Source organism: Alosa alosa, chromosome 22, assembly GCF_017589495.1.
Source record: "Alosa alosa isolate M-15738 ecotype Scorff River chromosome 22, AALO_Geno_1.1, whole genome shotgun sequence".
Lineage (NCBI taxonomy): Eukaryota > Metazoa > Chordata > Actinopteri > Clupeiformes > Clupeidae > Alosa > Alosa alosa.
In genome coordinates this window covers 13179077-13191835 of record NC_063210.1, presented here as the reverse complement: position 1 = coordinate 13191835, position 12759 = coordinate 13179077, and the positions used below count along the sequence as shown (strand labels likewise).

Below are 12759 nucleotides of genomic sequence, written 5' to 3'. Positions count from 1 at the left end.
ATTTATGCTGATAAATGAAGTATATTATTTATATATTATATATTATCTCTGTCAAATAGGCAAATTGTGTAATTTACGTAGGCTAACGTTAACAATTCATGTGGATGTCTTGTTATGAACTTCGGTTCGGTTCGCTAGGCAAAACGTTGGTGCACTGATGACAGTCAGGATCATCTCTAACTTGCCAACTAGTATTGTTCATTTCATGTATAAAACATGCTTTACTTGCTACCTGGATAATTTCCGCTGAATATTATTAAGGTAAGATGAATGATAAGGTCATTAAGCTTTACTGTGTTCGGTGGGTTAACGGCATCGTGGCAAAGGCAGCTAGTAGCCTACAGCAGCGGTCCCCAACCACCGGGCCGATATTCCTAACCGGGCCGTAGCCTACTAACCTGACCCTAGCCAGATGAATTTCGTTCCGCTTAGCTCCGCCTAGTTTCACTCACATCCATCTGGGACCTCTTCCATTGAGAGTGATTTCTGCAACCGACTTTATGGTTCAGCCAATCAGGACGCAGGGCGGGAGTTTCATAGATGTGACACAGCGTAGAAACGACTGTGAGACTGTTATTAGCGTCACGGGTTGGCTTCGATGTGAGTGGTTGAAGTAGCACGTCAATAGATGACGGACAAGTGGCTTATTCAATCATATGCAAGCCTTTTTTGATTAGGCCCAGCCTTCTGAAGCAACACTTCAATGGATCGGTTCCAGATGGATGAGTGGAGCTAGGCTGAGCGAAATTCATCTGGCTAGGGTCAGGTTAGTAGCCTACGACAAGAGTTTTAAAAAAAATGCATGCAAACTAAATAAACTCAATTTAATTTGCAATAATGTCACATTCGCAATAATACCCACTGACGATGGTGAGCCAGATACCTCAAAGAAAGAGAAGGGGTCATTCAATACGAAATATGAGAAATATGAGTCAATACGAATAATAAGAGTCATATTTAAAATATGGTTTCGCAGAGATCGGTGACTCGCATGCATCAAGTCCTTTATGTGTGATATTTGGCGATAAGTCGTCAAACGAAGCAATGAAACCATCAAAGCTAATTCGACATCTAGAGTCCAAGCATCCTACACTTGAAGACAAACCCCTTGAGTTCTTTGAAGGACAAAAAACTAGTGCGTAAAGCAACCACATCGGTGAACGTGGCTGCGCTAAAAGCCTCATATTGGCTAGTCGGATTGCTAAATCTAAGAAGCCCTACACTATTGGGGAAGAGTTCATTCTGCCTGCTGGTAAAGGCATTTGCAATGAACTCCTTGGGGAGGCTGCAGCTAAAAAAATAGCTCAGGTACCGCTTTCTGCAAGCACTGTCTATAGGCGAATTGATGATATGTCAGAGGATATTGAGGCACAGTTGTTAGAGAGGGTGAATGGGTCACCGTGGTACGCTATCCAAGTTTGTTGTTTGCTGGTCATTGGCCAGAGTGTTTGAGTTGCGAGAGCCACTGCAGAGATTTCTCTTACAGAAAAAAGTCACCGTTAGCTGCATATTTTAGTGATGAGGGCTGGGTGTCAAAACTCGCTTACCTGTGTGACATATTCGGGTTGCTTAATGACCTCAACCTGTCACTGCAGGGGAGAATGACGACTGTCTTTAAACTGGCAGATAAAGTTGCTGCATTTAAAGCCAAGCTTGATTTGTGGGTAATTAACGAGTGGATCGGGTGTATTTGATATGTTCCAAACAGTAGTGGGGGTTGTGGGAGAGACTGAGGCAGGGCCCTTTCTCTCAGCAGCTGGTGCTGATCACCTTGTTGGGCGCTTTCAAATGAGTTTGAGCTGCTATTTTAGTTTGGCATGAGCCAGACCCACATTAAAATGTAGGGTCTGGGCACTCACCGCTCGCAGTGCTCAGTCCGAGGGGGGGATAATCAGTTGTCTTTCAAATTCCCTCTGCACTAATAATAGGACGCAATAGGATATTTGTTTTCAAGTAGCAGGGAATTCAAGCCAAACTGTTGCAACTCTGCCATCAATCATTATGTTAAGCCCACCAAACGACTCTATACACGCATTTCAATGTCCTGATTAAGTTTCGATTTCGAGCTCACAAGCCAATGGAGAGTTGCTAGACTAGCCCTGCCGCTAGGGGCGCGTCTAAATTTCTAGGCTAGCGTTACTTCCCATTCTCCAAAGATCCACGGCAAACCAATGAGTGGGTCCGCAACCCATTTGTCAATATCCCGAATAGTCCTAACTTGTCAGCGCAGGAGGAAGAGCAGTTGATCGAAATTGCAAATGACGGTGGTCTTAAGAGTGTGTAGGATATGAGGAAACCTCTCTGGTGGGTTTTTGGATGAAAACCAAAGCAGAATATCCCGAGATAGCCGTAAAGCGCTGAAAACGCTAAGCTTACCATTTCCACCACGATCTATGCGAGGCCAGGTTTTCGCAATGACTGCAACTAAGACCAAATTGCTAATCGACTGGACATTTCAAACACACTGAGGGTGTCACTGTCTTCCATCACCCCCAGATGGAACCTTCTTGTTGCAGGGAAACAAGCACAGGGCTCCCACTGATTATATTCGTAATGCACGTTTAGTTCCCATGTTTTGTTACCATATTTTGTTAAGCATGTTCACACATGATAGATTCAATTTTCACTTCTTCAAGTTCATGTTTTTCACATTTTTAAGAGTTCGTTACCTTCACTGTTCATACATAACTGGAGCTAGTTCTTTTCAAGTAATGCATGCACAACACGGAACATGGAACCCCCGAACTAGTCTCATTGTACCGAATTTTGGTTGCAGTTCCACCAGATTTCCACTGGGGGCGATCGCCATGAGTGGAGAATGAATGGGAGTCAATGGAGCTAGACGGCTAAATTTGTCTCTTTCACCCGAGTGTCGTTGAGTTTGTATAACTTCAACATGGGTTATAGGTCAAAAGTTGAATGAACGATTTCTTACAGGTTGGGTCGTTGTTGCCCATGACACGCTAGCATTGTGCTAATGAATGACGTCATTGACACGTTTGAAAGGCTTTTTAGAACAATTAAGTGAAAAAAAAAAAATATAATACTCAACCAAGTGTATTTTCTTTGCCTCCCCTTTCGAATACAATATTCAAATTACTGAAAAAAAAAAATTATAACCCGAGAAAAGTGGATTTTGAGGGGTACAGCTCCATAGACCTCCATGCATTCTGCACTCGTGGATGAGCGCCCTCATGTGGAACCACAGAAGGAACTGCAACCAGTTTAGAAACCGGAAGTTTTCCGAGAGTGGCAGTTCTCCCCTTATTAGACATTCTCTGGTTTCTCCTTAACTAAGGAAACATTTTAAGCAGAGACGCTTGATAAAGCGAGACGATTCATAAGAGGGTAAATTCTGGCACGTTGTGACGTGGGGTTCGAAGCTGTCACGCCCATTTAGGAGTCTAGCGGGATGTCCAGTGTCTATGTATTCCTATGGGAGAAATGAACATTTTCACGGAATATGACCAATCCCTTAGCCCTACATTCAGCGATGTAAGTTTTTAACCCATTTTCTAGAAGCCACATGTCTCCCCTAACATTCCGACATTGAAATAGTTTTTTTTCCAACGAAACAAATAAAGACAAAAGTAGCTTTGTTCTTTGTTCAGTGATCTGTCACTGTCTCCTCAAAGCTCTGGTGCACAGCCACCTGTTCTCAGAGGCTCTAGACTCAGATATGGTTGATAAACTAACCTAACATATTTTTTGTTAGAACTAGTAGACTACCACAAAGTTGCTGAACATATGTTATTTCAGGTTTGTTTGCGACAATAAATAAGTTTAACCAAAGTTCTTAGCTGCTAGCTAGCTAGTGAACATTCCAATTCACTTTCCGTTTACTGTGCTAACATTAACGGGACAAAATGAAATTATTCATTCCGTGTCCGACAGTGTTTCATTGGCATCACACACAAACAATGACGTTGTTTATGTTTTGACACGCCTATTTAGGAGTCCGGAACTAGTGCCATTTCGTTCTATTGGTGAATCGTCTTATGATTCATCTTAACTATAGAATCTTTGTTTGACACCCTTAAGTAAATCCCTTACCTAAGGATAAATTAAGCCTTAAGGGTCATACTTACTTAAAACTAGAAATACATACTCAAAAACTTAAGGTGCTTTGTGCAACCGGCCACTGGCAAAAGTAAACGTCCTTGCCTCTTATTTACCATGAAGTCGATAGCTAATGAATCAAATGTGTTCAAATATACATTGACACATCCCCCTGTGGTTGTGACCTCTCAGCAGTCAATAGTCAAGAGGTTGGAGCCATCATGATCAATGTTGGGTCTATATAATTCATTACTGCATGATGGACTTAACATTATAATCACCCAGGGAGATTTTTCAATTAACCTGAGCAGCCTGCTTTTCCATTGCGGAGATAGGATGCTATTGATCCAGGCGAGGAATGCTGCAAGAGAGAGAGAGAGTGTGTGTGTGTGTGTGTGTGTGTGTGTGTGTGTGTGTGTGTGGTAAAAGTGTGGTAAAAGCTCACACTATTAATACTCACCTTGAAATGTGTGCTTACCAGAAGAATAACTTAACAAGAACCCCTCTTTAACAATTTATCTCATTGTGAGATCTTTCACAAGGACATATGTAATGATATGCATGTTTGCCATTTCCCATTTTGACCATACGCACAGCAACTGTAGAATATAGAGGAGTTCATTCACCACATATCCTCATAAATATTTGAACACCACCAGTGGAAATAGAGCATTACTGTACTAATACTGCATTAGTCAAATGCATTTACTGAACTCAGCATGTGGTGATGCTGCCTCCAAATGCCCCCCAAAAATCAAACTTCGGGCTGCCAGTAGTAGCCACCCAGAAGTATTTTCCTCTGCAGTATGGTTTTATGAGACAGCGGGTGTGTGTGTGTGTGTGTGTGTGTGTGTGTGTGTGTGTGTGTGTGTGTGTGTGTGTGTGTGCACGCTGTGTGTATGTGTGAGTGTGTGTGTGCGCGCTGTGTGTATGTGTGAGTGTGTGTGTGTGTGTGCGCGCTGTGTGTACAGTATGTGTGAGTGTGAGTGTGTGTGTGTGTGTGTGTGTGTGTGTGTTTCTGTGTGTATGAATGGGCGGTGTGTGTGTGTGTGTGTGTGTGTGTGTGTGTGTGTGTGTGTATGCGTATGCATGTGTGTGTGTGTGTGTGTGTGTACTGACCATGTTTGGCCTCGGCGCTGGTGATGCGGCTGGCGGGTGTCGTGCAGGGACACAGGCCTTCACACCTCACACTCAACTCCTTCCCCGTGAGACAACCCTGCTGCTCCAGCTTACACTGAGAGAGACAAGGGAGGGAGACAGGGTGAGAGAGAGAGGGAGAGAGTGAGAAAGATAGTGTACGACAAGAAGGGAAGGCATATTTGACAGGGTGAGAGAGGGAAGGAGAGAGAAAAAGAAAGAAAGAAAGAAGGAAAGTAAGAAAGAAAGAATACAAATATAAAGAGAGACAGAATTGAGGAAAGTGGCAGATAAGGAGAGAGAAAGAGAGGGAGAGAGAGGGAAAAAAGAGAGGGAGCATTAGCCTGTAATATGAGGGTATGTAAGCAACAATAAGAAAGAGTAGAATTGTGTGTATAAACACATACATAAAGAGAAGATGAGATAAGAGAAACGATGGGTTTGTGTGTGTGACAGAGAGTGAGAAAGTGTGTGTGTGTGTGTCTGTGTGTGTGTGTGTGTGTGATGGAAGAGAGCGAGAGAGTGAGCATTAGCCTGCGTTCTTGATTCTAGAATATTCTGAGGCCAGTGGAGAAGGTGAACACAACTCCCCCCTGCCCCCTCCCCCACACTCACACACACACACACACTGGGTAACATTTCGGCAAGTGGTGATCTCTCTCTCTGCCTTGTTTTTCCTTAGCGGCTGAGTGAGGAGGCTTCACCTGAAGGCAGATCAAATATTTATGGGGGTGTCCAGGGGAGTGGAGAGGCTGCTCATTCAAATGACACAGAGCAGCGCTAAAGCCAGCCCCACTGGGCTTCTACACTGGGCAGGTGAACGCTTGTTAACCTTCGCAAACACACACAGGTATACGGACAGTCACACACACACACACACACACAGACACACACACATACTGGATATGCACACATATTTCAGTTGTGCACACACTTGCACACACACTTGCACAAACACACACTATGTACAATAGTCACAGAGGGAGAGACAGAAATAGGCACCACATGGGCCAACACACACACACACACACACACACACACACACACACACACACACAAAAAACACCCGCCAGCTCGCACAAGGTCAAAATTAAAAATGAAACATAAATCAATAAAACAGCTGGGCACAGGGCGGCAGGGTGCCACACTGCTCAAAGCCCAAACACACATTAATCACACTCAGACATCCCTCACACACACACACACACACACACACTGAGTCTCTGTGGACACCAGTGTGTGTGAGAGAGAGGGTGAGCGGGGAAGAGTGTGTGTGTGTGTGGGTGGGTGTATCTAACACATCAATACTAAAGTCCTTTCAGATATTGCTGTCAGACATAGAACTTGAATAGAACATTGAATAGTCTATAGTGCACACCTTCAGCATCACAGATACACAATAATGGATATGATAATGGATCGTAAAAATGAGCAGAATGAAAAAAAAAAACATGGATTAATAAGTACATGCAAAATTTCACTGGTTTTCTTTTAGCATATCAGGTAAGGAAAGGCATTTCGATACTTTGTGTGTGTGTGTGTGTGTGTGTGTGTGTGTGTGTGTGTGTGTGTGTGTGTGTGTGTGTGTGTGTGTGCATGTGCGTGTTTGTGTGTGTGTACATGTGTGAGTGTGTCCGTGGTCTTACCTTTGAGGCATAGTTGTGTCCATCCGACCCACACACAGGCACAACGCTGGCTACTGGGCACGTTTTGCAGCTCTTCTCATGTGGGTGAATAAGCACTGGCTGCCTGATCCTGTGAACCCAGGGTGGGAAAAAGAGACATGCCTCAGTCTGATGGAGGGCTGACAACACAACAACAACCCAACGCAACACAACACAACACAACACAACGCAGCACTATACAATGCAACACAACACAACACAACACAACACAACACAACACAACGCAGCACTATACAACGCAACACAACACAACACAACACAACGCAGCACTATACAACGCAACACAACACAACACAACACAGCACTATACAACACAACACAACACAACACAACACAACACAACGCAGCACTATACAACGCAACACAACACAACACAACGCAACACAACACAACAACGCAACACAACACAACACAACACAACACAACACAACACAACACAACACAACGCAGCACTATACAACGCAACACAACACAACACAACACAACACAACACAACACAACACAACACAACACAACACAACACAACACAACACAACGCAGCACTATACAACGCAACACAACACAACACAACACAGCACAACACAACACAACGCAGCACTATACAACGCAACACAACACAACACAACACAACACAACGCAGCACTATACAACGCAACACAACACAAAACAACACAACACAACACAGCACTATACAACACAACACAACACAACACAACACAGCACAACACAACACAACACAACACAACACAACACAACACAACACAACACAACACAACACAACACAGCACTATACAACGCAACACAACACAACACAACGCAACACAACACAACACAACGCAGCACTATACAACACAACACAACACAACACAACGCAGCACAACACAACGCAACACAACACAACACAACACAACACAACACAGCACAACACAACGCAACACAACACAACACTATACAACGCAACACAACACAACACAACACAACACAACGCAGCACTATACAACGCAACACAACACAACACAACACAACGCACTATACAACACAACACAACACAACACAACACAACACAGCACTATACAACGAGAGGCGTTTACTGTAGCGTGTCTCAGTCATTCGCTTCTCACCCCAAGGTCAAACACACTGCTACATATTCATTAGGTCACACCAATAATGACAAGATTGTAAACACTTGCTATTGGGCCATAAGGGAGATGGTAAACATCACTGTCATATGGAGGAGTCATTTTTCACACACCTTTTTTTGTCATGGGCAGGATTTAATCTTGCAACCTGACACGGCAATGTGCATCAAGAATGCTGCAGTTCAAGGACATGCAGACAGCTCTCAACAATCTTTGTGGCCTGGTGACGCACATTTAGATGGAGGCTTGTAGTGATGAACCCCTTACACACACACACACACGCACACGCACACACACAGACACAGACACAGACACAGACACAGACAGACACAGACACAGACACAGACACAGACACAGACACACGCACACGCACACACACACACACACTTCCTCTACTTGGATCCCAACAATAAAGTCTAACACCATACTTTGATCCAAGAATAGAAGAAAAAAAGCACAAAACCACAAAGTTGGCCCCATTTAACAACCCTGCTGTCTGATAGCCTGCCACGGATAGATTCTCAGTTAGCTCTAATAGCAATTCTAACCCTTAAAAGCGAGTCACACTTTGTGAGCACAACTGTCTTTAACTGCAGCCAACCTCCAGTCTGGTTTTTTTCCCGTTCTTTTTCTAGCCACTGGCTAATGCCGGTGCTAATAACGCTGAGAGGAAACCTGACCACAAGCCTTGTGTCGCGTCCAGCCTTGCCGAACAGCCGCTGCCACCCCATTATCTCACCAGCAAGATATCAGGGGTGACTTCCTGCGAGAAGTCCCCTCGCAGCGCGAGAGATAAACACCGGCCGCCGTGGATAGACTTGGCCTATAATGACGTCTCACTCCATTAATTTCACTCTTATTCCGCTCGTGCCCTCACGCTTCTTTGCTTAAGCGAGGGAGAGTGAGGCAGAGAGGAGAGTGGAGCTCCACATTTCCACTGCTCTTTTTCTTTCACTCTTTCTTTCACTTCTCTCTCTCTCTCGCTCTCTCTGTCTCTGTCTCTGTCTGTGTGCCCTGCCCTGCATAAAGCACAGAGAGAACTGCGACACGTCTGGGCAAATCAGGGACATCTTGGGAACACCATTAGGATTCAATCAGAAGCACCCTGTGATTTCTGGAGCAATTGGCTGTCATTGCTTTTCCTCCATCCACTTTGTAAAGGCACTGCTTGTGTGAAATGGCTCTTGAGGACCAGCGGCCGGTTATTCAATAAAACAAACTCAATCTCAATCAGGGTGTTAATGTTTCACACTTCAAAAAGTAAGGGAAATGCTCTAGGAGCAAACAACTGCATGTGTGTTGTAAACAACTGCATGTTGTAACTCTTCACCCTTTAGCTTTTAGGAACTGAACATTATCAGGGCTTGACTATTTAAATATTATCAGGGCTTGGCTATTTAGTGTCCAATCAAAGACATCTTAAACACAAATGAATGGGCTTCACCTAAACAGGCAGGCTTCGATCACACATGCTCACCACTCCATCAATTGATCTGTCTATGGGTTAATCTGGTGGCATCCTAAAAAATACCCCTCAACCTTAAGATAAGAGAATACTTGGTCTTTTGTGGTCTTATGCACACAGTCTCTGTTCGCTATTCTCTCTACTAGAGCCATCTCTCTCTCTCTTTCTCTCTTTCTTTCTTTCTCTCAACCTTTCTCTCTCTCTCTTTCTTTCTTTCTTACTCTCTCTTTCCCCACAGACCCAGCTTGTGCACTCACCGGTGCTCCAGTTTCTTGCGGCTGATGCACATGGCACGTTGGTAACCCTGGGCAACGCACACCTTGTTGCGACTGCACTTCACTTTCTGACAGGGGTCCTTGGTGGTGTCCAAACCTACGCACGAAACAAAGACACAAGATACAAAGGATATATCTATGGAATAGAAGCACAGAAAAATGCCTGTTTTTCATTCTATCTCACTCTTTTCAAAGCATTGCCTTGTGAAAACATAACATGCCTACATTCATTTACATAAAGGTAAAGGCATATAGTTAAAATAACACTGAAATACAGTCAGCCAATATCATATGATTTGGAAAAACCACGCAGGAATGTCAAGTGCCTGAAGGATATCTCATTTCCCCATATAGGGCAGTGGCCAAAATAAATTCTCATTTGCGCTTGCCAGTCAATATCTCAGTTCAGTGTAAAAAAAAGTCATGAGAACATAATTGGACAAAGTAAGACTTCTGGCTTGTTTGGAGACGGCCTTATAAAATGCAGATATCAGAAATCCTTGGGTTTATGTCTGCGCTGGCCCCAATAAGGCATAAATAATTCAGCGCCGAGCTGGAGGAAATGGAGAATAACATCGGATGGCACGCGCGGCTGGGCCGCACAGCAGTCCTTTTATGGGTCTGAGGAAACTATGCCATCTGTTTCTCAGGGAGAAGGAGGAGGAGGCGGGGGGCTATGATGGAGACAACGTGGAAACGACTCACAACACAAAACAAATACCCTGAATCCTGACCGTGCGCTCAGAGTAGACAATGATTCATTTGGCCTCACAGTGGCCGGGGCAACAAATGTAATCATTTCAACGTCCCCACAAATCACACGCGCGCACACACACACACACACACACACACACACACACACACACACACACACACACACATCCAAAAGGGAGACTGTTTTTTGGGAGACTGCATTTTGTGACTTTCTTTTGCTAGCTGATTTGTTGTGTCTGTTTCAGTCGCCAAAGCAGAGGTGCAAAATCATCCTCCAACATAGAGCAGGTCTCAAGGGCTGTGGGATATTTCATGGAGAACAGGTCCCCAATTATCTAACGGCCTCCTGTCAATCAAACGGTGAAGGACTAGGCTATTAGAATAGCAAGCTCGTTGATGACAAGAAAGAGTGGGTTGTGAGGTAGAGGGAAAATAAGAGGGAGAGGAACCATGTGTGTGTGTGTGTGTGTGTCTGTGTGTGAGTGATTGAGACAGAGTGAGAGAACAAAAGAGAGAGAGATAAAGGTTCTCCTTTTAATCATCAGTGTTGCAGTCCTTTATACAGGGCACTGCAGTTTCCCTCTCTCTCTCTCCCTCTTTCCCTCTCTCTCTCTCGTTCTCTCTAATGTACGTCAGCAAACCACACACACACGCACATCTTGACTACCTATTTTTTTCTTGTCTGTTCAATCACAAACCACCAGGGTTTGAGGTTCCATTTTTTGCCATGATGAAGGCCAACACGGCTACAGTACATTTGATACCCCTCAATTCACATCTGTGTCATTTATTGATGCTGGGGGAGTCCAAGCACACTTTCAATCCAGCTTCAGAGAGCGGGAAGAGAAATATCGCCCCCTGGAGTCGTGACCTTCGACCCTGTCCACAGCTCCAACCATGTCTGGGAAATACAGTCAATGAGAGCCTTGGTGAATTATATTTTTTTCCATTAGCCTTGTGAACTACCGGCATATAACGATATCGCTGGGGCAGTATAATCCTCCTGTGAGTTCGCCAGGAGTCCTGTTTGTTTGTTTGGCCACTCTAGGCGTGACTCCATCAACATGTTCACCGAGCTGTGCCAAACTCTGATTAGCACTAGGCCTATTTGTGGGAAAACAAAATGAGCTGGATGATTTGTCTCTGAGCTGGAACAGGCATCAGAGCTCTTGAAACCTACACTCCAGATCAACTCGGGGGCCATTTTGTCTTTTAGAACGAATCCAATATCTGAAGCACCATATGGAAATGCAAAGATGTTGCACCATATGAATTTAGATTCTTTCCTCAGCAAAGCAGCCAGAAGACAAAGAATTTTGCCTGCCTGCTGGTAAAAGAGACACTTGTTTCACTCCGAATAACAACCTCTAGAGATGAGATGAGTCTATCACTTTGATGTTTTCTTTTTTAAAACATCGACTCTAAGACACAGTAATTGCTACTGAGGGGATACATTTTATCCTCACGGGAGCGTAATCACTCAGAGGGTCCACAGGGCGAGGAACCGTTGCGATTTTGCCGGACGGTCATCCACCCAGCAGCTCTGCCACTCGGCGACTTTTATTGAGCGACAGAAAATTGATTTTGTATTTGACTCTCCCTCATCGCTTTACTTTCTCCACCCAAGCGTACGCCTTAAGGCTTATCTCGAGGAGGAGGGCTGACGTTTCCATAGAAACGCCGACACGGCTCTAGAATTTTCTGGGATGTGATTTCAGCTTTGCCTGCTGCATCACTCCGCTCTGCTCTCCGTCGTCCATGGTTATGCTGTCCTCCTCGCCGGTGCATCTCCCCGGCCCCCTCAGGTCACTCTAAAGAACAAGGGGCTGCGCGTCTGCCTGCCTTCAAATATGATATTAACCTTTTAGAGCTCCTCATCCTTCCGCATCTTATTTCAAAAGGTGAGGCATTTAGACTGAATCTCAATGTGGAGCTGCTGCCAGAATGTGTCTATTTTTTTTTTTTTTTTCTCTGCTGCTAACTCATTCAGAAGTTGTTTGCACACATTGTTGTTTGGTGCATCTCATTGCCCGGGGTGAGAACTAAGACCTATCAGAACTTAAAATTCCACAGTAATTATGTCAACAGAACCACAAAGCCTTCTCTGGGCCCGAAAGAGGCAATGTTTACAGAGCCGAAATCAAAGGATTTCACGGCCAGGCTCCTGAGGAACTTTTGGGGCTCCTGCAAGGACCTGACACAGATAGAGCTTTTTCACCACCAGGGAACAATCGGGTTCTTCAACTGGTTCCGCTCAGGATTCCTTTAAACCTTGATGCTACCTA

General features: G+C 44.5%; 1 protein-coding gene across 2 annotated transcripts in view; it reads right to left on the bottom strand.

Annotated features, from left to right (window-relative positions):
• LOC125287492 (testican-2-like) overlaps positions 1–12759 on the bottom strand; it is a 40658-nt gene that overhangs the window by 12250 nt on the left and 15649 nt on the right. For both annotated transcript variants that reach the window (XM_048233358.1, XM_048233357.1), the window contains 3 exons: positions 9743–9857; positions 6843–6951; positions 5179–5293 (listed from right to left, as the gene is read on the bottom strand). In XM_048233358.1, coding sequence (XP_048089315.1) covers positions 5179–5293; positions 6843–6951; positions 9743–9857 — 339 coding nt within the window. The remainder of the gene's footprint in view (positions 1–5178; positions 5294–6842; positions 6952–9742; positions 9858–12759) is intronic.